Source organism: Bos indicus x Bos taurus, chromosome 18, assembly GCF_003369695.1.
Source record: "Bos indicus x Bos taurus breed Angus x Brahman F1 hybrid chromosome 18, Bos_hybrid_MaternalHap_v2.0, whole genome shotgun sequence".
In the NCBI taxonomy this organism is placed as follows: domain Eukaryota; kingdom Metazoa; phylum Chordata; class Mammalia; order Artiodactyla; family Bovidae; genus Bos; species Bos indicus x Bos taurus.
In genome coordinates this window covers 39,365,230-39,391,820 of record NC_040093.1, presented here as the reverse complement: position 1 = coordinate 39,391,820, position 26,591 = coordinate 39,365,230, and the positions used below count along the sequence as shown (strand labels likewise).

The window sequence follows — 26,591 nt, the reverse complement described above, 5'->3', positions numbered from 1 at the left end:
CCACAGTGACCATTCAGGTACATGTTTTTGTATGCGCGTTTTATTTATTTTGTATACACAGAAGTAGACTTGCTGGGTCAAATGGAAACAACGTCTAACCTTTTGAGGAATTGCCAGCCTGTTTTCCACAGCAATTGCCCCATTTTACATTCTGACCAGCAGATGTATAAACGTTCTGTAACTATAACTGCATGTGTGCTCCGTCGTGTCCAACTCTTGGCAACTCTGTGAACTACAGTCAGCCAGGCGCCTCTGTCCATGGGACTTTCCAGGCAAGAATAATGGAGTGGGCTGCTATTTCCTACTCCAGGGGATCTTCCCAAACCAGGGATCGAGCTAGCGTCTCTCGTGTCTCCTGCACTGGCAGTGGATGCTTTACCACTGATGCCTGGGAGGTCCATAACGGTTCGTTTCTCTATTTCCATGAAAACCCTTGCTATTGTCTGATTAGAACCATCCTAATGGGTGTGAAGTGATTCTCATTGTGGTTTTGAGTTGCATTTCCCTGATGACTCATGTTAGCATCTTTTCATGTGGCTATTAGCTATTAGTATGTCTTCTCTGAAGAAGTGTCTATTCAGACCTTTTCCTGTTATTTTTTATTGAGTTGTAAGATTCCTTTATATATTCTTGATATAAATCCCTTGTCAATTATGTGATTTACAACACTATTCCCAACATGTTTATAAGACTTTAAAAAAAAAGTTGGTCTTTCAGTTATTAGATAGAAATGAGCCATTAATTTCTATTAAAATGTTTCCAATCAACATACTCCAATAAAAACTAATTAAAAAAATTTCAACAGCCTAGGAGTAAGGAAAAAATTCTCAAAAACAAAATTCTCAAGTTGGTTGAATGAGCTGGACTTTGGTTGTTTAGAGGTAAGAAGGGCAGTTTGGTCTAATAGCACCCAATGGCTGGCCCATGGGTCAGCTGTATCTCCGCATCACCTAGAAAGTTTATTATTATTATTAAAAAAACAAATTCCAAGCCTTACCTCAGACATACTGAGCCAGAATGCCCAGAGGTAAGACCAGGGAATCAATATTTTAAAAATCCAGATTTGAGAACTATTTTGCCTTAAATTATAGTGAAACAAAGGCATGACTTCTCTTTCTGGGCAGGCAAACCACCTCCTCTATCAAGTGGAAGAACATTAACATCTTAGACTCTAGCAGGAAGCAAGGAAAAGGTTGATGGCAAACAGACTGAACTGTCAGAAAAACATCAGGTTCACACCCTGCATGACTTTTTCGTGAGGAATAGGACTTAGTCCAGGGTGAGCTGGAAATGCATGTGTTTAAAAATAACAAGGTTGGCTGCGTGGTAAAGTTCCTTTTCCAGCTGAGGTCTTGATGGCCAACTTTCAACCACTTTGGCTCCAGACAGGGCGACTTTAAGCAGTTTCTTCTATGATAGGCAGTCAGCTCCTTTACATAGCCGCTGACTAATCCGTTGCCTGTTTACCCATTTAAGATACCTTCCCAAAGACATGCAGTGAGTCAGTCCATTCACTTGACCCTTCATCACCTGGGGATATCCATTAGCAACAGGAACACGCAGAGCCAAGAAGCGGGAATGAGCCCATTATGCACTGTGTCTCTCAGAGAGTGAGGAGATGCAAGGGGGAAGGACCAAGGTGAGCCCGTTTTCCCCTCCTAACTATAATCAAAACTCTGTGGATGGGCTCTGGGCCTGACCCCTGCTCCACTGCCTGTCCGTCCAGAGCTGTCCTGTTGTGAATGGCTCCTGGCATGAAGTATAAGGTGACAGGAAAACCTTGGGATGTTTGCTGATGGAGTACGTGACTTTATGGTAGAGGCTGGTGATCTAGTTTGCATCTTGCTTATAAGTCATTAAAAAAAAAGAATTAGTTGCCAGCTTTTAAGCATCAATAGACCTCCTTAAAAAAAAAAAATCAGGATTTCCATTTTATTTGAAAAAATGAAGACCTGCAACCCTGGGTTTTTGTTTTCACAGTACCTGTCAATTACTTCTCTATGTCTCACTCTGAGGACGTTGGCTGGTCACCAATAAGCATTTCACGTCAAGTTCACATTACTTTTTTACTTTACATGTACTATTTATTTACATTACCTACTTGAATCCTGTAGACATCTGAAGTTGCCACTTCCCCGTCATCTCATCACTGCCTATATCCAGAGGATTTTGAGGTACTCCACTTACTTGTTCCCCCAAGGTCCAAACGATTATACCCACATTTTCAACATTATTGGACTGGATATAAGGAATGACACCTAGGATGTGGCTTTAGTTTACATTCGAAACAGCTAAAACATCTCTTGGGTTATGGTCACCTGGACACAATTCTAGATTCCGGGGATATATACCCACTCATACCTTTTCATCCCATTAAGGAAAAAAGATAACATGGTAGACAGGTTGGGTCTACAGTAACTTTATTGTAACAGAGAAACCAGGCTGCAACAAGTCTACATGATTAGAGCAAATGGTGGTTTTCTTTCCAGAGGGTGAAGCCTGAGCCCAGCTGGCAGCACACAAGGGTTAAAACTGAAGCCCAGAGTATCCTCTTTCCCGGTTCTACCCTGCACGGCCTGACTCCTGATGAGATGACTGACTGCACAACCACACTGCACAAAGGGACGAGGGCCAGCTGGGCAGAGGCAACGTCCCCACGTTGAAGAGGATGCCAAAATAAAGCGGTTTACCTACTCTCTGCTATTCTTTGCCAAGAAAAGCGAGGGTATTGGGATGAGCAGTAAATAATGTTCTTCGTTCTTCAAATAAATAAATCCTATGGGATGGGATTGATGGTCACTCAGGAAGTAGGACAGGACGAATATCTGGGCTAGTTACAGATCTCTGGGCCCGAGGAAAGGAACAGCAGTGATTAGGGAGAAAAGAGGAACATTAAAATCCTGCAGGTACTGGAAAGAAAAGCCTTCTTTCTCTTTTCCCTAAATAAGATGGGAAAGAGCATCTTTTATTTTCTCCCACTACAGTGGTAGCAGACTCGCTGTAAAACATGATTTCCATAATACAGTTTGTTGACAAGTTGCTCAGTCACGGGAGGACAAACATGAGGCTGACTGCTAATGTTAGAACTTCATCTTTTCATAAAGCCTCTAACAGGTGCTGTTTTCAGGCTGGTTCTACAGAGAAACCCGTGACACCAAAAGGTATTTCACTTAAAGCTTCTGAAATATTGAAATGGTGTGACTGACAGGGTTTTTTTTTTTTTTTTTTTTGGGCTTTCTCGTACATGTAAACTCTGGTGGAAAAACTGGAAATAAAGGATGAGTTTGGTTTACAGCCACAAAGTTCCCGACACCAGTCACAGGTGCCTCCGCCCTATTTCACTGCACGTTCTTTTCTGAGAAACACATTCAATCGCTGAGTTTTAAAGTACTGTGGTTGGAAAAAAAAGATCCGCTTACCACCATCCACCCTCCCTCTTCCTCCATGTGGATTTCATAACAGCAGAGGCTGAAGACAGGAAGGTTGTCTCTGTTCCTGCTGACCAGGGGAATTACTTGGTGACCTGGTGAATGGCGTGAGCAAGGTATGCCACGTTGCCTGAGGTGACCCCTGCCACAGAGATGCGGCCATCCTTTGTCATGTAGATGGAGAACTCCTTGGTCAGCCGCTCCACCTGCAGAGAGGAGAGTGTGTGGGTGCTTCCTGGTTGAGGGGGGTGGTCTCCCCAGCCCTGGCACAGCACAACTAGCCAATGTTTAGAACAGAAAAAAAATAACAGAAGCTCTGTTTTCTCATTTAAACCCATTCCTAGAGTTTGGTGTGTTAGCTTAAAACAAAAGAAGAATAAATAGCTATCTTAAAGTAGGATGTTGAATTCTGAGGTAGGGAAAGGTGAAAAAAAATCTTAGATTCAGCATTTCTAGAAAAATGGATCCAGAATCTAGCTATGGAATAGCTACTTCTCCTATCAATATTCAGGCTCTTGCTTGTTCTGGAATCTTTTGAGAAACAGTGCTGGTCATAAAAATGACCAAGGCAAGCTCTGTTCTTCAGAAGTTTATAACCTCACAGAGTAAACAGATAGGTAAAGTACTAACAAAAGATAAATGACTAACAAAGAATAAGATGAAATGAATGCTTCTTCCTAGAGTAATCCTCGGAGAAGGCAATGGCACCGCACTCCAGTACTCTTGCCTGGAAAATCCCATGGATGCAGGAGCCTGGTAGGCTGCAGTCCATGGGGGTCACTAAAAGTCGGACACGACTAAGCGACTTCACTTTCACTTTTCACTTTCCTGCATTGGAGAAGGAAATGGCAACCCACTCCAGAGTTCTTGCCTGGAGAATCCCAGGGATGGGGGAGCCTGGTGGGCTGCCGTCTATGGGGTCGCACAGAGTCGGACACGACTGACGTGACTTAGCAGCAGCAGCAGCAGAGTAATCCTAAATACACAGGTGACCTGAGGAATTCTGGTTTGCAAGGACTGATCAGTTAGTCAGTGGGAGAGGAACGGGAGTCTACCCACCTGTTCAGGCTTTAGGCCTGTGTAACAAAACATGCCGATCTGGTCAATGATGTGCTGCCAGTTGTGGGAGGAGCCCTCCTTCTTGAGGTTGGACACCAGCTGTGTCCGCATGCTGATGATGCGGTCGGCCATGCCCTTCACTTCGTGCAACCTGTAAAAAAAAATCCCCCAAGATGTAGCTCAGTTCTGGCCAAGCCCTGACAGATAAGCCAGCTCTCAGTGCTTTTATTAATACCTCCCTTGAGTACTCCCCAAGGGTGCCTCAATTCTCTGTTCTTGACCAAATCCTTGTCTGGGAAGAAAGCTATTTGATAGCTTTCTGCTTTATATCAGAAACACTATGATCAGGCAACTAAAATAGTTGACATAATGGAGTTATTAAGGAAAATGAACAGAGTGCCTTTCTACTTACCAGATGGATACTGCCCAATTTATGAATTATTTAATAAAGCCAATTAGATTTTCAAATTAAAAAAACAAAAGAAGAATGAATAAATCATTCTAAAACTTACGAGGGCTAAGGCTCTCCATCTTTTATGCAGGGGCAAAACCTTCAAATTAAACAGTAAAATATTACCTTATTCTTTAACATGGATGGAGGAAACATTGCCACCTTCACAGTTCAGTGTGCTGTGAAATGGCCATGTGCCCAGCCATGTCTAAGTGCTGAGGAGAAGGGCAGGGCTGAGACCTGGCCCTTGCCTTTAAAGGCTCGCCACCTGCGGCCGGGGCACACCTGTAAACAACCCACTATGGAACAAAGCAGGACAAGCCATGAACCAATAGGTGCTGCGTTAAGACAGCCTTTGGAAGAGAGGGCTAATTCCATCTGGGGGAGCAAAGAAAGCAGTCCTCTGGATTCAAGACACAGTCTCCCCCTTCCTCAGGATCTACCCTTTTTTTCCATTCCTGTGGAGCTCTGGGCAATTCTTGTGGGCTCCTACCAGCTAGATGACTGTGAAGAATTTACCTCCTTGTTCTCATGGGTTCACTTTTCCAAACCATCTCTCTATGATAGTGTCATGCAGAGTTAGAACAGAGGTTACAGGTTACCAACCAAAGGTCAAATAAGAGTCTTAGTCGTGACTTATCTGACCCAGTTAAAGATTCCTAAATTTGGCACCTGCACATAAAGATGTAGATTTGCAGCCTCTCTTAAAAAACAAGAAGCTGGCAGCATTGCATTGGCAGTGCGATTATTGGCTGGAGCTGGAACCCCTGGCCCCACTAAGGATGGCATTTGATTTTAAATTTCCTGTAGTCCTATTCATCCAGTTCCACTCACTTTGAGCCTGGGCCCTAAAGGCACTACTGAGTACACAAAATGGCTAGATGCAGGGCCACCTCAGCAACCACTGCTTCCAAGGGTCACATCCATGATCCTTGTTGTCCACAGAATGAAGATCTGGCTTCTTACAATATCAGAGTACTTCCTGATCTGCTCCTTCCCAGCTTCGCTGCCCTTTCCATCCTCCTTACACTCAGTGTTTCTGCCACAAAACTCACTTGCCACGTTCAAAGCACATCCTGCGCCTGTGCTGATCCTCATGCACATCTCTCCCTCCAAGTTTCCTTTCGCCTCCCTTCGGAAAAGAGCTCCCTCTCTCCTCAAGGCACAGTCAAATGATGCTGTCTGCATCACATCCTTCCTCATTTCCCACTAATCAATAGCTCTTCCTTTACTCAGCATTTATCCTATCTGTCTTGTATCAATGCTATACATGTTATCTCTCTCACTAGATTATAAACTCCCCAAAGGGACAGACATCTTAGTCACCTAGCACAGTATCTCTGTCATCTTTGTACACTGCTACTGCTGCTACTGCTAAGTCACTTCAGTCGTGTCCGACTCTGTGCAACCCCAGAGACGGCAGCCCACCAGGCTCCCCCGTCCCTGGGATTCTCCAGGCAAGAACACTGGAGTGGGTTGCCATTTCCTTCTCCAATCACTACAGACTTCAAAATGAATATTGAAATGCACACGTTAAAAGAAAATAAACATCTTGATAACCATTAAGGACCATGGAAATCTTTTTTAAAAACCACTTAAAAATTAAGAAAAAAGGTTATAATTCTTTGTGACAAAAACAAACCAACCCTACACATATATATCTAATATATACACACATATAATAAATATATAGACATATTATTAATGTTACAATAGGAATAATAACAGGCAAAGGGAAAAACAAAATCTGGGTTATAGTGACTTGCCCAAATTTTCTGAAATGTAATCACACAATAATTTTGTAAAGGAAAAAAATAAAATTCTAATTTAAAAAGTAGTTGATTTTTTAGTAAGCCTAGCATATATCTGAAATATCCTGAACCAGACTCTATTTACCCTCAGTGTTCACAGGATTAATTTAAGGTAGAAAAAATAGTTCTCACATGATGTCCAGGTGAGCTGAGGATGAAGTTTCTTACAGACTTAGTTCTTCTATCCCATTAGCTGCTTAGGGATCTACCTCTCAGCTAATCAGCTATACAGGATAAACTCTTACATAACAAATCACATCTTCCAAGACTCTGAATTATATAGAGCAAGGTTTGGTAAGCTTTCTCTAAAGGGCTAGACCATAAATATATTAGGTTCTGTGGGCTGTATAACCCTCTGTCACAACTATTGAACTCTGCTGTTGTGATATGAGAGCATCCATACAAATTCATCAAGAAGAGGGTAGGGCTGTGTGCCAATAAAATGTTATTTATTAGAATTGCGGCAGCCTAGATTTGATCTGTAGAACATAGTTTGCCAACCCCTGATCTACAGCAATGTTTTCTAAACTGTGGCCATGACCCATTAGTAGGTCATAAACTCAATACAGTTGGGGGCAACTGGCATTTAAAAAAAAATTGGAGTATAGCTCAGGAAGACCAAATCCTGAGTTTTGAAAGCTGTGTGTGTGTGTGTGTGTATACACACACGTATATAGTATATATATGTATATAGTTTCAGTTATATATTCATACATACATAGGTGATGATGTAAGATATAAGTTTTATGTGGATTGTGATTAAAAAAGTCTTTTTTTTCTGAATAACACTAATTTAGAGCCCAGGTGCCAAGAGATTCAGATAGTATAGATAATATAAAACATGCAGAAACACCAATTCAATGCTTGCTATTATTAGGATAAAAACAAAAGATATAACATTCGGAAGAAAGTTTTCCTACATAAGACACTTCAGTTTAGGAGAAGGCAGGTTTTACTCAACATGGAGATAATGGACTACAGAGAACTGCTGTTTCTGAATTAGGCCTGTCTCTTACAGGGGAAAACCAATTTATTTGTTCAAAAGTGCTGACAAAATGCATACTCCTCTCTCCTTCCCCTTCCACCTGTGGAAGCTGAGTGATAACTGCATGTCCCTATAAGCCAAGTATAAGGGAGCTTTGAAGGATCAGTGGTGGGAAAGGCAGATGGCTGGGGAGGTGCAAATCGCCTTTACCATTGTTTCCGCAAATCCGGGCTGGTGAGAATAGTGGAGGCAATCCGGGCCCCATTGATAGGGGGGTTGGAATACATGGGACGGATCAGGATCTTCAACTGGGACTCAACTCTTTTGGCTTCCTCGGCATCTTTGCAGACCACAGTGAAGGCTCCCACACGCTCACCTGAAAAGACAACATGGATCGTCTTCTGGTTCTCTGATTGAAAATGATAAAGGCAATCATGATTAAATTTGCTATGTCTTATATGTTTCCATTAGAAGCACTGCAAAAATAACTCTTTGTTATAAACACATCTTCATGTGCAATCCCTCCCCCCTCGACTCTACACTTTTGCGGCCCCCTCTCCCAGCACTTCTTCAATCTCAACAGAACACACATCACCCTCAGTCCTTTAGCTTACCGTATAAGCCCATGTTCTTGGCATAGGACTGGCAGAGACAAACATTAATGCCCTGTTCGATGAAGTGGCGCACAGCCCAGGCATCCTTGTTACCATCGCCACTGGCAAAGCCTTGGTAGGCCATGTCAAAGAATGCAAAGAGATTGTTTTTCTGGGAAGGAAAGAAAACATGGCCAAAGCTTTAGGAGTCCTTCCCAAGACGCCCCAGATGATTACCTGTGCTTATCGGGACCATGCCTGCCTTGCTCAGATTCAACAGTTTTGTCCCCAGGTGTCAGTTTGGAGATGTTTAACTTTCCTAGAATTAAGGTATTAACATATATATATTTTTTATGTTGGTGGATACAGGCCTTCAAGAAGACATTAAGAAAAGATAATCCAATCTGGATAGAATGCTGCGTGGTCAAACAGGAAAACTGCTTCCTTGTTTTTTGGCCCACCTGTGCAGCATGTAGGATCTTAGTTCCCTGACCAGAAATTGAACCCGTGCCCCCTGCATTGGAAGAGCAGAGTCTTAACCACTGGATTGCCAGGGAAGTCCAAACAGGAAGCTCTTCTAAGGCCCACAGCGGTCTGGGTAATTATTTTGGTCCAGTCAACATAGGACTAACTTCAGCCTTTCCTGGGGCTAATGTGACTCCGGCAGGCCATCTTATTCCAGGCCTCATTATAACTATTTCATCTTGAAAGTGCTCTCTGAATGCTGTTCCTCTGTCTCATTCTGTTCGTAGCTTAGGTTTGACAGAATCGAAAGAAAGGGGAAACCAAAAGGAATGAGAATGGGGATGTGAGGCAATAGGTATCTCCCTCCTTGGGAACTTTGACGAGTGCCTTCTCTCGTAGAAGAATGAGACTCACTGTGAATAATTAACGGCAGTGCTGAGAAGAGTGGCAGACAGGAGGGGATGTGCAACAGTGGATGAAAGGGTGACCACGTAACCACTGGCCAGGGCAAGTGGAGGCACCAGCAGCAGACGTCATGGGGCTGACGATGCCAACTGTGCAGACTAGCCAGAGACAAGTTTTAGCAGAATCCCATACATCTTGGCTGAGGAACAAAAGGTTATTTTCAAACTCCTAGTGTATCATGAATTACAGAACTGCTAATTATGCAAATGAGGAATTCTTTTCTGGTGACTACACAATGAGTGGAAATCTCATGCAGCCTTGAGGTTAATTCTCACTGCTAAGACTCTGCCAAGTGAAGCGTCCAAGGCTAGTTCCTAAATGCAGAACTGTCACCGGTCAGTTCACCCCCTCACCTTCACCACTGTCGCCATCTCCTTCCACTGCTCAGGACGAGGGTCCACTCCCGTGGGGTTGTGGGCACAGGCGTGCAGGAGAATGACACTCTGCGCTGGTATTTTCTAAAAAAACAAGGACCAAGAGATTACTCTGCAGCTTTACAGGAGATCATTTACCTGAAATGCACAGGGTCACCATTATTTGATAAGTAACGAAGATAACATGAGGTCTGGGAATTAGCTCATCTTGGTTTTGTTTTTCTGGCCACTCCACATGGCATGAAGGATCTTAGTTCCCCGACCAGGGATCAAATCCGTAACATCTTGCAGTGAATGGAGAGGCTTAACCACTGGGCCACCAGGAAGTCCCTGGACCACCAGGAAGTCCCTCATCCCAGTATTTTAAGTTGGATATCGGACTCAAGTAGGGAGACTTCAAACCTCCACAAGGAGGTTAATTCCTTATTCCCTCCCCCTCCTGCCCTGAGAGCCACACTTACTGAAATGTCCTCAATAGCGCCTGTGAAGTCAAAGCCGCACGTCTTGGGGTCATAGTACCGATAACTCTGGAGCTGCATGCCAGCATCCCTGAAGATGGGTGTATGATTCCCCCAGGTTGGTTTGGGCAGGAAGACATCCCGGCTGAACTTAAAAAATCTTTGCTAAAAGATTGAATGAAAGTGAATGGAAAAATGAAGAAAGGAGAGGCCAAAAAAAAAAAAAAGTATATTTTACTGAGAGGAGGTTTTTCTCTACTGAAAGTCAGCTTCTCTCTATGATTGAGAGACAGTGGTGACTCAGCAGTGAGACTTCCTGGGTTGGTTCAGGCTCCGACAATTATACTGGGCTGTGTCGCCAAGGATTTGTCTGGGCTCACTTTCTTCCTCTGTAAAATGGCATTAACTAAGTCTCCCTCAGAAGATAAAACATGTTAAAATATAAAAGTTCCTAGTTACAGTATGTGCTCAGTAAGTTGTACTTCATAATAACTCTTCTAATAATTGTTTCTTCTAAGTACTTCCATTCCTCCCCTCCTCAAACTTCATTTATCAGAAAACAGGAAATCTTCCAGCCTTGTGGAAAGAGAAAATCTATTTCCAGGTCAGAAGTCAAACACATATGGAGTTGGGAACCCCATCATCCCTAATTTACAGACCGTCTTACTGCTCTTTCATGAAGGAGTTTCCAGACTCACCAGAAAACTGGCTCCGATCCTTAAGGCCCCGGTTCCAGAAATGGTCTGCACGGTGACATACTGAAGGAGAGAGGTGAGTGGTCAGTGACGTGCAGCAGTCTCTCTATGGGCCCATGACTTACCCAACCTGAGCTCAGGCCCACAGAGAGGCACTGTACAGTCAGTGCCCCTCCTTCTTCAGAAGCTGAGGACACCCTTCCAAGGGAAGATTTGGAAACAAGAGAACAGCACTATTGTTTTCATTCCATTTTCTAAGTGACAGATAGACTCTCCTTGCTGCTGCTGCTGGGTCGCTTCAGTTGTGTCCGACTCTGTGTGACCCCATAGACAGCAGCCCACCAGGCTCCCCCATCCCTGGGATTCTCCAGGCAAGACTCTTCTTACACGTTCTCAAAAGAGCTGGCTCTCCACTTTCCAGCGCCTTTGCTGATGTGGACGCTAATTCCTTATTGCCTGGCCTGAAAATTGTCAGTCATACTGTGTTGTAGCAGAAATTCTCAGGACACAACTCCCACCTCAATCAGATATGAAAAAGGACTGATTTATATATAGAATCTAGACTTAGATGAAATCGAATGACTCTCTGAACATGAAAAAGCAAGTCATCTTAAAAAGTCAACAAGTATGTTAGAATAACATTATTACATGAATCATAGCCCATGAGTTTTCATAATCTGAAAATATCTTTTGGGTAACAGGGAAACGGCCTCAGTAAATCTTCAAATTGGTCAACTTTAGGGGATGAGGAAGAAACTACAGTTAGGGTTTTTTTGTTTGTTTGCTTGAAGGCACCACAAAGTACTACGCTCTACAAAACCTAAGTCTATTTTCTGGACTGGGAGGCAGTGCATTAAATGGTGGGAACCCCTGCTAATGTACTCTTTCGTAAACAAAATTTGCCTATGCAAACTTCGGCATGATAGAAATAAAAACCTAACTGTAGATCTGATAATAAGACTGACAGAGGCATGGCAATTTATAAAAGAGAAACTGATGTTATTTTATTTAAACTGTTATTTTAAGATAGGCCAGTCTTATACTTAGCTGTAATTCACTCAAGGAACACAGACTAAGCAAAAATTACAGAAAAATATAGACATTTTAGTGACTGGTAAACAGGTGGTTGGATCTTGCCTGGTGGCTCAGACCGTAAAGCGTCTGCCTGCAATGTGGGAGACCTGGGTTCAATTTCTGGGTTGGGAAGATCCCCTGGAGAAAGAAATGGCAACCCACTCCAGTACTCTTGTCTGGAAAATTCCATGGACGGAGGAGCCTGGTAGGCTATAGTCTATGGGGTCACGAAGAGTCACACACGACTGAGCGACTTCACTTTACTTCAACAGGTGGTTGGTTGACAGACAGCCATCAGACCATATTTTGTCCATGACTTACGATCAATAGTACATGACCCTGCGGTTGAGGGTGTATGCTTCTCTTGGAGTTAAAGAACTGATGTACTGACTTAGACCAGTCTTATATAAACCATTTATTCTGGCCTGGGGAATAGGGAAGGGAGATGTGTTAGTTTAGCTTTGCTACTGTGTGTGTTTTCCCCCAGACTTACCCAGAAAAGTAAATATTTAAGCCCACAAATCTATCTATTTAACAAATATATTTGCTTCAAAGGCAAGTAAACTGTAATGCACATAAGCCCACCTGTCAGGCTGGCCGGCTGTATCCCTCGTGCATGAAGTGGCTTATGCTTTCTCTGTGGGTGCATACAAGAATCTGTTTGTAAAAACCTCTTTCTTTCCTAGAAAGAGGGCCCCCCCAGGGAACTGGAGGGGGGAGACATCTAGGAATCTCTTGTGCATCCTCTCAAGGCTATAGCGATGCTCTCTGCCCTGAGAGGAGGGAGACATTCACAAGTAAGCATGGTCTGCTCTCTTTCTACATGCAAGCTGGCTGTGAGGAGGCAGCAGAGGACTGCCAGACTTGTCTTGGCCCCAGCAGTCCCCTGTGGCTTGTTTTCCGCCTGTTTCCTGTACCTAAGCTGAAGCGTGGGAACAGAGGGTCAGAGCGCTAACTTCAGGCCTTAAAACTCGGCACAGTTTGGCACTCTTAAAAGCCATTCAGTGTAAAACGAGCAAAAGCTCACACAGACTAACAGCAAAAGCAGTGGCAAATCTTTGGTCAGATCACAACATTTTCATATTCCTACTCCATTTTGGGAATTAGTATTATAGGAAATCTTTTATTGAATGAGTGCCAATTTACTATCTAAAGGAAGAGACATTAGTCATAGTGTAGCCACCTCCAAACAGCCATCACACACAAAGTGATACATCTTTTCTTGTTTAAATTATTTCAGATTTCTTTAATCTGTTAAATTTAAAAACAGACCCTGTATGATGCCAGAGTCTGTGCTACTTACCCGGCCACTTTTCAACACTTCATTGTTCTCACCCAGGGCTAGTTCTGCAGATGCCTTACAAAATTCAGCCAGCCCCGCAATGGGCAGGTATTCTTTATCCAAATTTTTTGCAGCAATCTGGGCCTCCGCCTAGATAAGGAAAAAATGTTTTCTAAGTTAAATTTTGGAAGTAAAGCCTCTTTTAAAAAGTTTGGAGATACTGTCCAAGAAGAAGGGTAACTAGAATATATTTTATAAATAGCACAGAAATTTTATATTTTTTAATCATATTTTATTATTTTTTAAAGTTAGGTTTTATGTGAATGGGTAGGTATATGATATCTCTTGGTTTAACAAAAAATGGCAGTCTCGGGATGCACAAGAGCAAATCAAATCTGAATACATAAAGGGGGAGTATTTTAAGGTATATGCCAATCTAAGAGGGCTTCCCTGGTGGCTCAGATGGTAAAGAATCTTTCTGCAATGTGGGAGACCCCTGGGTTGGGAAGATCGCCTGGAGGAGGGCATGGCAACCCATTTCAGTATTCTTGCCTGGAGAATCCCCATGGACAGAGGAGCCTAGCAGGCAATAGTCCATGGAGTCTCAAGGCTGACAGTTATAGTCACGTATCTTCATGCTTTGGAGTCAGAGGCCTGGCTGACCCTTACTAGCTGTGTGACTCTGGGTGATTTATTAACCTCCTTGAATTTCAGTTTGCTCAACAGCTGTTTCTACCCCTCATATGACTCAGGTAAAGAGTTAGGAGGTAATATACAGAAGTATGTGGTAGTGTTTCAGCTTCTGTCAATAGTTAACACATGCTAAATACTTAATTTTTTAAATTAAATTTTATTTTTAAAAAATTTGTTCAGGCAGATAATCTTTCTTTCTTCTCCTTTTTATTCCAGGTCTTTTAAAAAATTTAATTAATTAATTTTTGATTTCACTGGGTCTTCACTGCTGTGCATGGGCTTTTTCTAGTTGTGGCACACAGGCTTCTCACTGCAGTGGTGTCTCTTGTTCTGGAGCATGGGCTCTAGAGCATGGGCTCAGGAGTGGTGGCACATGAGCTTAGTTGTGCCAAGGCATGTGGGATCTTCTTGACCAGAGACTGAACCCCTGACCCCTGCACTAGCAGGCAGGTTCTCACCCACTGGACCACCAGGGAAGCCTCACGCCAAATACTTTAAACTGACTTACTGAGAACAAAAGTAATCCCTGCACGACCTGAGACCCAGGAGCCAGCAGTTTTTCTGAGTCTTCTCATCACAGCTATTTCTTAAGTCCTTTTTTTCCTAGAGAGATGACACCTAATCTGTACTCCTACACACTCAGAAATTTCTTCTTTCGGTGGTTCCTTCAGCCCCTGCTCTGTTACTGCAGTGGCTCACAAGGGCCTGAGCCAGCCTACTGAAGCTCAAATGCGGTTCTTTACTGTCACCCAAAATTATGCTTCTGTAACTGCCACTCAGGATGCCTAGTTCTGCTGTTTGTAGCAACAACACATCACTACCCCATGTTTGGAAGAAACACAGCAGCACATTGATATTTCATCAGAGGAGGTGCAGATGGAAAGGAAGTACTTTCTTTTAAAAAGTTGTTAAAAGGAAATTAGTTACATTATTTAGAGTTGTGATAACCAGTAAAAAGACTACTAATAAAAATATAACAAAATAAAATTATTTAATAGTTCAACAGGATGAAAGGACAGAGCATACCTAGGTAGTTGTGTCTTATTAAGGCAATCAAAATGGGAAAAATGGAAAATAACAATGGTAACCCTCATCTATAATGGGCTATTCCTATCACCAAGAGACAATGTTTAAATTCTTGGTCCTTTTGTGCATCCTTAGGATTAATCATTATAGTCAATTCAGTTCAGTCACTCAGTCCTGTCAGACTCTTTGTGACCCCATGGACTACAGCACGCCAGTCTTCCCCCCTGTCCATTACCAACTCCTGGAGCTTGCTTAAATTCATGTCTATCAAGTCGGTGATGCCATTCAACCATCTCAAACATCATTACACTCTGCCTGTTTTACAGATAATCACAGAAGTTCAATCTTGGAAAAGATCATATAGTCCCAACCTCTCACTTTTACAGCTAAGGAGACTACCCCAGATAACACATGTGATTCAGGTAGTGAGTATCAGAACGAGAACCCAGGTCTCCCCAATCCAGGAGTCTGTCTTCAGGAGGGCCCTTCAGTTATTTATCCCCATCAAACAGATGTCTAGCAAGCTTACCTTCCGGACACTTGGAAGCACGTAAGGCTTTCCATTATCATCCCGGTAGGCACCAACTCCCAGGTTCATCTTTTTGCTGTTGGTGTCTCTCTTAAAGGCTTCTGTTACTCCCAGGATGGGATCTGGGGGCCCCATCTCCACATGAGCCCACCAGGAGCTGAAATGGGAAAAATAAGATATCAGTCACAGTACCTAGACTTCCATGGCCAGAGACAACTTGGACCTGCCAAAAATCCATTTCAAGAAATGTCTACTATTTCTTCTACTATTTCTGCTATACTATGCTATACAGTATAGCAACAGACACCAATATAATACAATACCTAAGATGTCACAGCAGTTGCTGAAGAGTGGAGAAGGCCAATAATATCAATACAAATGCTTTGAGAGGTAAAAGGCAGGGACACCTGAATCATCCTGGGGAGGACAGGGTGGATGTACATGCTTTCAATGCAGTCCAAACCTGACTTGAATTCCCAGGCAAAAGATATCACAAGTAATTTGGCAGTAAGAAGCTGAGTGGTAAATGACGAGACAAGAGAAGGAAGCAAGGCCAATGGAAAGCTGTTATGTAACACACCCAACCAAGGGGGTTGCATTTTAGCCTGTTTACCAACTTGTTGAGGGCATCATTTGGAGAGCCTGCTAACATACAGATTGCTGGGCTCTACTTTGGATGCAGTGAAACTATACAGAATCATTTAAGTTTTTTTTTGGAGGGCAGATGGTCATCAGGTAAGAACAGTGATGTGAATAGATTTTTATAGCTTGTCTGGTCACAAGATGGTCACTGAATGCAGAGAGGGAGAGGAAATGCAGAAGGATCACTGAAAAATCTGGTTCCTTACCCAGCAAGAGAAAGAGATGAAGGCTTGAACCAGGTCGGGGCAGTAGTGGTGGAGATGACAAAGAACTGCCAGGTATTTAGAGCCGGTTGTAACACTGCACTGATTTCCTTATTATTTATTGAGTTAAAATGTTTAACAATGTTCAGCATTTTATATTTGTATCAGTCATGATTTTACCTTAAAAAATATCCTTTAAATGAAATCTTGCCATTTGCGGCAATGTGGATTGACTTGGGAGGGCATTATGCTAAGTGAAATTAAGTCAGACAGAGAAAGGCAAATACGGTATATCACTTACATGTGGAATCTAAAAAATACAACAAAGCTAGTGAACCTATCAAAAAAGAAGCAGACCCACAAATACAGAAAACAAACTAGTGGTCACCAGTGGAGAGTGTGCAGGGGCAATACAGGGGTGCAGGGGGAGTGGGGGTGCAAGCTACTGGGTATTAAGATAGGCTCAAGCATGTATTGTACAACACAGGGAATATAGACAATATTTTGTTATAACTGCAAATGAAAAGTAACCTTTGAAAAGTTGTATAAAAATAAGAATTAAAAGAAAAACCATATCCTTTCAGTGTTTGGGGTCATCCACCATTGCCCAGTGGATTTACCTGGTGGGGTCAGATGAACTGCCTTGCTGGGGAAGTGCACTCCCAGAGTGAATCCCAAAAGGGAAACACACCTAAATAGCTTTCTCTAGCTTGTTCCCCACTCCCTACTAATTTGGGGGTTCTGGTTCCTTTATGGTCAGTTGTCAGCAACACAGACTGTGAATGTGGTATTATGCTTTGACCATTAGTGATTTCTGGAAATGGATAGTAGAGCTCTATTCTCCATTGGGCGAGATGACAGATACTCTGGTTTGCTGTCGTTTTGCATCTTTATTTATTTGTTTACTTATTTGGCTGCACCAGGTTGTAGCTGTGGCACATGGGATCTTCGATCTTTGTTGTGGCATGTAGGATCTTTAGTTGAGGCACGTGGGATCTAGTTCCCAGATCTGGGATCGAACCCAGCCCCTCTGCATTGAGAGTGTGGAGTCCTAGCCACTGACCACCAGGTAAGTCCCTGCATGTTTATTTTGGTTGTGCCGAGTCTTTGTTGCTGTGTGTGGGCTTTCTCTAGTTGCAGAGCACAGGCTCTGGGCACTTGGGCTTTAATAGTTGCAGCTCCTGGACTCAGTAGTTGCAGTGTGTGGACTCTTGAACGCGGGCTCAGTAGTTGTGCTGCATGGGCCCAGCTGCTTTGTGGGGCATGCAGAATCCTCTCAGACCAGGGATCAAGCCTGTGTTCCCTGCATTAGCAGGTGGATTCTTATCCACTGGACCACCAGGGAAGTTCCCTGCACCTTTTCTTTTTTTAAAATAAGACTTGAGATTGTGTGTTTTTACTCCTCACCTGTAACTGAAGTTATAGTTTTTTCTTTTTGGCATGCAGGATCTTAGTTCCCAGAGCAAGGATCAAACCCGTGTCCCCACCGGACCACCAGGGAAGTCCGAAGTTACAGATCTTAAGAGATATAAGGTCTCCATGTATAATTCAGAAAGTCTTTTTTTTTGTTTGTTATATCTCTGAGTGTCTGAATGTTAAATGTTTTCCATCTCTGGCGAGAGATGGAAAACACTGATTAGATTACTCTATCTTTGATAAAATAGATTATAAAAACCTAAAAGTAAAGGTGCTCTGTTCTAATTGTTACAGAAACTGAATTTTTAATGCTTAAAATGTGCTAGACTCAATTTTTCTTAAACAGCTCAGAAACATTTTAGAAATTCAAGTTCATATAAATTAAATCCTTGATAAATAAGACTAAATTTGATTAAAAAACCCAGCTAAATATTTTATTTATTCATGTTAATATAATACAAGCATACGTTTTATTCTATGTGGGTTTGTTTTTTCTAAATTTACACTAGTTCACTTGATAAAAGAAACTAACAACACTCCTACGGGTGCATGCTCCGTTGTGTCCAACTCTTTGTGATCCCGCATGGACTGTAGCCCACCAGGCTCCTCTGTCCATGGGATTCTCCAGGCAAGAATACTGGAGTAGGTTGCCATTTTCTTCTCCAGGGGATCTTTCCAAACCCAGGGATCAGAGCTGCATCTCCCTCCCCACCCCACCCTTCAGCCTGTTGCAGAGCCCCTGTTTGAGTACCCTGGGTCATACAGCAAATTCCCACTGACTATCTGTTTTACACATGGTATTGTAAATTTCTGTGTTACTCTCTCCATACATCTCCCCTTCTCCCTCCTCTCCTCCCACTTTGTCCATAGGTTTGTTCTCCATGTCCATTTCTCCATTGCTGCCCTGAAAATAAATGGCTGATTCTTGTTGATGTATGACAGAAAACCACACAATCTGTAAAGCAATTATCCCTCAATTAAAAAAAAGAAAAAGAAAAAAGCCGCATCTCTTACGTCTCCTGCAATGGCAGGTGAATTCTTTACACTGAGTCACCCAGGAAGCCCAACAGCACTCCTAAACACCCAAAATTATGGAAAATGTAAATTTGTGTTCAACCAATTCTTATTTTGACAAATTTAAAATTTTAACAGTAATAGTATATTTTTTAATATATTTTTAAAATTGTACTTATTTGGCTGCACTGGGACTCTGCAGTGGCACGTGGGATCTTTGATCTTCATTTTGGCATGTGGGCTCTAGTTCCCTGACCAGGGGTCGAACCCAGCACTCTGCTTTGGGAGCTGCTGCTGCTGCTGCTAAGTCGCTTCAGTCATGTCTGCCTCTGTGCGACCCCATAGACGGCAGCCCACCACGCTCCCCGTCCCTGGGATTCTTCAGGCAGAACACTGGAGTGGGTTGCCATTTCCTTCTCCAATGCATGAAAGGGAAAACTGAAAGTGAAGTTGTTCAGCTGCGTCTGACTCTTAGCAACCCCATGGACTGCAGCCTACCCGGACTGCAGCCTACCAGGCTCCTCTGTCCATGGGATTTTCCAGGCAAGAGTACTGGAGTGGGGTGCCACTGCCATTGCTTTGGGAGCAGGGAGTCTTAACCACTGGACCACCAGGGAGGTTCTCAGTAAAAATATACTTTTACTTTTTATTAACAGACTTTATTTTTTAGAACAGTTTATATTTAGAGAAAATGGAATAGATAGTACAGAACTCCTGTACACCCACCCCACAACAGTTTCCTCTTAACATTTTATATTAGTATTGTACACTTGTTACAATGAAAGAACCAATGGTTGCTACATTAAGTCTACAATTTATTCAGACTTTTTAGTTTTTACCCAGTGTTCTATATCTGTTCCAGGACACCACATTACACTTAGTTGTCATGTCTCCCTAGGCTCTTCTTGCCTGCGACAGTATCAGACATACCTTATTCTGATGATGTTGACTGCCTGTGGGGACTGGTTAGGGATACTCTGTAGGATGCCCCTCTTTTGGAATTTGTCTGATGTTCTTCTCATGATTAGACTAGGGTTATGGGTTTTGGAGAGAATTTTTGGGAGAACTGTAAATTTTGGAATACTCGAAGACAATTTCTCAGATCTTTGAATAACTTAAAATCTTGGATTCATATTATAATGAGTTAACAGAGTAATTAATCATTGATACAGAGATAACTTCTAAGTATGACAAAATACTGAAATGCTGATTACTAAGCCTAATTAAATGCTTGTGTAGGACTGACATAAACTCTCTCCCCTGTTTTATCTGTGAAATGTAAGTTACTTTGGTTAAGATTATAATTATTGAGTGGTTGAGACTATACTATGATCAACAGTGACACAGAAATAAATGTGTAAGTTTTTGTTTTTCAAGGGAAAAAAGTGTTGTCCTAAAGCTGCTACTGCTGCTAAGTCGCTTCAGTCGTGTCTGACTCTGTGCGGCCCCATAGACGGCAGCCCACCAGGCTCCCCCGTCCCTGGGATTCTCCAGGCAAGAACACTGGAGTGGGTTGCCATTTCCTTCTCCAATGCATGAAAGTGAAAGTGAAGTCGTTCAGTCGTGTCTGACCCTCAGTGACCCCATGGACTGCAGCCTACCAGGCTCCTCCACCCATGGGATTTTCCAGGCAAGAGTACTGCAGTGGGCAGTTGCTCTCAAACATTTTGGTCTTTGTATCCCTTTATTCTCCCAAAATTTACTGAGGATCCAAAAGAGCCTTTGAGCCTTTATTTATACGGCATAGGCCTACCAAGATTTACTCTATCAGAAATGAAACTGAGAGACTATCCTAAAGTGTCAGTTTGTGAAAGAACAAGTAAGACACACTTTAGGGGAGTTGAGTTCTATGGTAACCTCACGGGTAGGATTCTGGGCTTTTATTGCCGTGGCCTGGTTCAATCCCTTGTCAGTGAACTGAGACGCCACAAGTGGTGTTACATGACAAACCTTAGAAAGTGAATTTTGTTTTGATTTATAATAACTGGGTCTGAAAAGAAGCTACGGAATATGTTGCCATTTTAATAAGGTTTTTGCTCAATCATTCTTGGTGATTTTACCAACAATATGAAAGGTTACTTTTTACCTTTCGTGTAATCTGTCTAGATGTTAGAGATTCTGTGTTTTAGAAAGCAGAATACTTCTCTATGCTTTATGTTGACTCTTAAGTCTTTGATTATTTAAGGATAAATTAGAACAAATTTAGTAGATTAATCTTAGTTTTGGCTAGCAATTTGGTGAACAAAAGAATTTAAGGTACAATGAGTTTTTTTTTTCCTTTCTATTTTCCAACTCAAAGTTGTTTTTTTTTTAAATTTGATGTTCTGCACATTTGAAAGAGCCAGGTTCTTTACAATCATGTTATATGTTTATATTATTTTGTTGTTGTTTTGATCATATAGGTAAGCAATGATCACTTTTCTGGCACTCACAATCCTTCATTCATCTTAATCAAGGGACCAAATATTAATAACATCTAACAACACTTTCACTTGACCTTCCCCAAATTGAATCATAGCTACAGAAAACATAAAAATTTCAGGCTATCTTTTACCAAAAACTATCTTTGTCATTGACCCCTGAAAAGCACTATCTTTTTTTCCCCCCAATAAAACTCCTGGCAGCATGGATGCATTAGTGGATAAAACTGAGGTTTTACCTCATGGTAAATTACTGTTCTGAGAAAAAGATTATTCTAGATTTTCCTTCAGGGATAATGAACAGAAAGGGTTTTATTTTATAGTTTCATATTATAGAAAACAAAGTATGATCTCTAAATCAATTGCTGAGAACCTGTTGTGTGCTAAGAGCTGGGTATAAAAACACAATCCCTCACCACCAGATTAGCCCAGTGGAGTGACCAGTAGGGAGTTACAGACAATGTAGGCTGGGGGGTGGAGGTGAGGGGGACAATGTACAGTGATGAAGACAGGCTCAGGGCATAGATTATTATTCATGGGGGCCCTGAGGAAAGGGCCTGATAGCCTGGGAAGGGGAGTGAAGTACAGGCTTAGGAAGGCTTCCAGGAGAGGGTGACCTGAGAGCTAACTGCTACAGATGAAAGGAGGAAAAAGACAGTCTAAGCAGAGGCTAGGGGTAAGAAAGAGCCTAGGGTGTTGCAGTAGAAACTGGAAGCTAGGGAAGCAAGGTTCCCAATGACTTAGGTGAAACAGCCCACCTTTTTCTAGTAATCATTTATCCAATCCTAACTAATCAAATGTTTCAGCACAGCACAGCACACTATCCACACTGAAAGCCTGATGAATTATTATTATTTCATTAAAATTTCTTTCCCAACAATCGTTCTCTTGTTGAACTTGAGGCCAGTCAGCACTAATATACCTCTTTCCTCCACAAGGCACACGGGATAGCTGTTCAGACACGGCCGCAGAGGTAAATTTTAGCTCTCCTGACAAGGTGAAAACTGTCTCAGTCTCTGGAGCAGTAATTGGTGTGTACAGCTAATTCTCTCTTGTCAAAGGGTGGATTATTCCATTTTCAGATTTCCCAGGCTTTTACTTCTTTTAACAGCTTGCCCTGGGCAATGTTAGGACTGGGCAAACAGCATGGATTCCAATGCTCAGTCACCTACCAGCTGTGTGAGCACTGGCAAATCAATTAACTTCTCTAAGCCTCAACTTTGCTTACTTGTAAAGTGGGGGCACAACAGTACCTATCTCAGAGGGTTGTTATAAGGATGAAAGGAGTTATTAAATGTGAAACACTCAAAAACAGGGTCTGGTACACAGTGAGTGCTTGATGTTAGCTGGTATCACTGCTACTAAGTAATTACTACTATATATTTTTTTAAACCATCTTGCCAGTAGTACAGAGACTGATGAGGCAAGTATATAAAAAAATTCAAGGAGCGTAAGTTATAACTTTATGACCAAATGCAGGCCTTTCTTGCTTTTCAATGATTACTACTCAGTTTTTTTCTGGAGTCTTGGGAGATATCATCAATTTTCCTCCTTACTAGCGCTCCTGCCAGGAGTCAAATTCCTTCTCATTCTTTCTCATTGTTCTAGGCTGCTAGGTTGTTTCAGTACCTAAGCAATAGTAAGAAACAGATACCCCGAAGCAATTTCTGAACTGTGCCTGGCGAAAGCTTTCATTATATCCTACCCATGATTCAGACCCTGAAAACATGTAGCCATCTGCCCATCTATATCACTATCATTAAATGATGAGTGCAAGGAACACCCTGAATACCTAAGGACATAGAACTTTTAGTAAGCAATTTTCACTTTTAAAAACACAGTTCTATTTCCAAGGCCTTCCATCAACAATGACAGAGCACTGCTCCTAAACCACAAGGAGAAGGCACCCTTCTTATTAAAGCGTATGAAAAGCAATTATTTGTCAAGTTCTTTAAAAAGCTTATCTAGTAGAGAAATTTCTTCAGAAATCACAGCCTTGAGTCTTCTGGCAGAGAAGTCACTGAGAGTGCTATCTTTTAAGAATTCTAAAAGAATTTCAAAATCTTAAATCTTAATCTAAATAAAGGAGCAGGGATATTTCATTTGATTTAGTTCTACATCAGTAAGGATGTTTGAGTCCTTTATGCTCTTTATTATTCTATTGCTTAAAAGGGTAAAGATTATACCTACACTGCAAGAACTCTGTTTTTAAGAGAGTACTAGTGGGAACCAAGAGTGCTCCAGGGACAAAATTGATGCTGATAACTTGTGGCCTACAAAGCACTCTTATCTATGCACTTTGGACAAAAGTGCAAAACTTCAGCCATTGAGCAATACTGACCAGCCAACCAAAAGATGTCAGGTGCAAAGTATGCAGATAAACACCTCCAACTCAAAAACTCTGCAAAACTTTCTGCAGGCCTATCTAGTGCTTCATAGTTTTAAAAATGCTTTCCCTCAGATTCTTAATTTAAAATAAGAGAAGTTAATTAACTTGCTTATGATCATAGAACTAAAAACAGCAAAGACGATACTACAACTGTGATCTTCTTACTGGTTACTGTACCACTACTGTACACGGCCTTTTAAAGGGTCTCCTGATACTCTTTCAGTTATTTCACTACAAATTAAATAATCAGAATTAAATAACAACAGATATCTATAAAATACATTAGCATATTTTCCTTTCTTCACTGTCCTGTGACTCTGTCTCAATTCATGTTACTGTGTTTTTACAGCACAATAAGGAAAGGTTAAATGTTTAGTGCTTTCTGTATAAAAAATGCAGCTATATGAAACACTTGAACTTAGTTCATTTAAATGACTCAAGTATGAAAATAAAGTATTTCATAGGATAAATACCCAGTTCTTCAGAATACCAACTGCCAAGGTTTCACTGTATTAGAACGAGCTGTTAAAAAAAAAAAAAGAAAAAGAAAAGAAACTTCAACCAGTTGAGTTTATTTTTTATAAATGTTTTCCAATTTTACCATTTGGCTTTAGGTAAAGATCACATCCACAGTGGCAGGAAAGGAGGTTCTTACTTTCTTGCTGTCTGAACAGTTAACAGTCATAGCCAGGCCTGGCACCTGTTTCTATCAGTCAATCATGCATCAGTGTTAAACCTGAACATCTCAACTGCAGGTGCTCACATACTTTAAGACTTTTTTGGTACACATTTTGCACCACTCTGGTTCCCCTATGTTTAGATTTTGAACTAAGATACAATGTGAAAATGTTGTATTTGTCTCTGTTGCATTAAGTTAAAAAGCAAAGTTTAAAGTTAAAATATTTCATTTGAAAGGCATGCCAGCCAACGTTCTAAATGCTGAGACGGAACGTAGTAGGTATAGTCTCTGCTCTCATGGAATTCACATTCTAATGGGGAAAAGACACAAAAGAATCAGGCTGTCAAAGTGAAAGAATGACTAAAAGGTCAGAGCCACGGGGATTTTCACCAATCACTTTGTAAGTAGAGCTGAGGGCACCCAGTCAAATCCAGAGAACAAGAAGATTTACAATGGTGAAACAGACTGTCACTTGGCTATAATTTTAGGCACTACTTTCTGTTCTCCAAATTTGCTGCATAAATGATAAGCCCTCCCTAACTCTGGCCCACTAGATAGGCGGCCTTAAAGAGCACAGCTTGACAGTGGGCCAAGAAGGAATCAAATCAGGGAGAGAAGAACGGGAAAGCCTGGGCAAACCTGGACAGGGTTTGGAAAGAACAAAGTGTCCCGCCGGCTTAGAGGCTTCCTGTATGCATTTAAACGAAAAGGCCAAGACACGTCCGAGAGGTCAAGGCTTCGCTCTTTAGAGTTAATATCTGATTGCGGTGGTTTTGGAGACTCGGTTCCTGATTAGGGAGTTATTAAGGACACTGTCCCAAATCGGCTTCTTGAATGAATTAAACAGCCTGGCTTAGGTCTCTCCACTAGGAAGGGATTACTGACTCGTTTCATGCGCTGCAACCTTTTCTCTGCAACACATCACACAGTTTGAAATGACAAATTTGGAATTTTTGAGTGGCACCGACGCCTCCCTCGGGCTTGTTTGTTCACTGCAGTATCTATCTAGCACAGGTCTAGTGCCTGGCTCTGTGAAACTGGGATGAAGAAACACTAGATCAAAAAGCAGAGCGAGCGGGAGGGGAAGAAAGGCAACTTTCCTACGGCCAGACCTCCTGAGGGATAAAAGGCGGGAGGGGGGGTCACTCAACCCGGACTCTTAGATCCAAGGGCTAAAGGGCTGGGGGAGGGGTCACTGGTGACTCAGGAGACGACTGGCGGGAGGATGCCGGGAGCCAAGGCCACAGAATGAGAGAGGAAAGCCGGGCCCGAAAGCCAGAGCCCAAGAATCTTCCTTCCTTGAGCTTCCTTGCCCCGACGCACAAACGGCCGTCAGCTGCAGTCCGCCCAAGCCTGCCGCGGCCCAGGGAGACTTCTACGGGTGAGCCCCGCCACCTGCCCCAGAGCGGCCGGTCAAGGGCACACGCTCCCCAGGCCCCGCAGCCAATAGGCGCGAGGCAGAGCCGGCGCCGCAGCCAATCCGCGCGAGGCCTCCTCTGCGCCGCAGCCCGGGTGCTCTCCCCTCGCTCCCACCCCCAACTGAGCCGAAACTGAGATCCCACCCCCGCCCCCAACCCCTAATGGAGTCCGGGTGCTGTAGAGGGACATACTTCCTAACCCAGGGGAACACGTTGGCATGCTCTCCAACAGTCCCAGGGACATGGGAGCGGTGGGATGTAGGACCCAAAGGGTCATTGTGAGATGTGGACGCTCAATCATCAGCCCCCTGTGAATCCGAGAGGGGAGCGGAGAAAGTTGGTATGTGAGGGTGCCCGCGTGTGCCTACAAGGCGGGTTAGATGTCCTGGGGCGCCGGCAGCTCGGCTGGGCAGGCCTGTCGCCTCAGCTCCTTTTCCCTCTGCTTACCTGGCTCTGGCAGAAGCCGCGGCAGCGAGGCCTGGGTGGAAAGCCGCGGCGACTCCGGACAGGAAGCGGCCAGAGTGCAGCAGGGCCATGGTGGGCGGCAGGCAGGCAGTGGGTAGCTGGAGGACTGAGCGGAGATGCCAGCGGGCGCCGACCCAGAGGCGCGAGGTCCTGCTGAAAGTAAGGGCAGCGACTTCCCGGGAGAGGCTAGAGCGGCCTCCCGCCAGGCCCCGAGCCGCGTCACAGCGCACCCTGGCGGTCGGAGCGGAGCGGCTAGATTTCTGTGCAGCCTTGGGTGGCGGGTCCCGGGTCGGCGCCACGTGGTCCCGGAAAACAGTGACAGCACAGTTTATTGCAGTTTACAGCGCTCGACACACTTCACTCATTTAACGACGACGGACCCGACCGAAGGGGTAGCTGCTATTATGCCACTTTAAAAGATGGGAAAAGGTAGGCTGACGTAGGTGAAGTAATTTGCCTAAGACTATAGAGCCAGTTACCTAAGTGGACGTTCCTAAATCTTCAGCCGGATGTTTCCGTAAATGCAGATCACCTCATCTTGTTCCTGCGTGGTTTCT

The 26,591-nt window shown here is 43.0% G+C and overlaps 1 protein-coding gene across 1 annotated transcript; it reads right to left on the bottom strand.

The window, feature by feature from the left end:
• Positions 1-2,403: 2,403 nt before the first annotated feature.
• GOT2 (glutamic-oxaloacetic transaminase 2) lies at positions 2,404-26,293 on the bottom strand. Its single transcript, XM_027516393.1, has 10 exons — positions 26,017-26,293; positions 15,389-15,545; positions 13,162-13,290; positions 10,788-10,847; positions 10,093-10,254; positions 9,611-9,715; positions 8,349-8,499; positions 7,945-8,110; positions 4,488-4,638; positions 2,404-3,634 (listed from the first exon to the last, which is right to left on the bottom strand). The coding sequence occupies exons 1-10, from the start codon at positions 26,103-26,105 to the stop codon at positions 3,512-3,514; spliced, it is 1,293 nt and encodes a 430-aa protein (XP_027372194.1). The 5' UTR covers positions 26,106-26,293; the 3' UTR covers positions 2,404-3,511.
• Between the last annotated feature and the right edge of the window lie 298 nt (positions 26,294-26,591).

Coding starts and splice junctions, on each gene's coding strand:
- GOT2 (XM_027516393.1), bottom strand. CDS start 26,105: ATGGCCCTGCTGCACTCTGGCCGCTTCCTGTCCGGAGTCGCCGCGGCT. Junction 8,111..8,348: donor CAAGAACATGGGCTTATACG/GTAAGCTAAAGG, acceptor TTGTCTTTTCAG/GTGAGCGTGTGGGAGCCTTC. Junction 3,635..4,487: donor CAGGCCTAAAGCCTGAACAG/GTGGGTAGACTC, acceptor TCCTCTCTGCAG/GTGGAGCGGCTGACCAAGGA.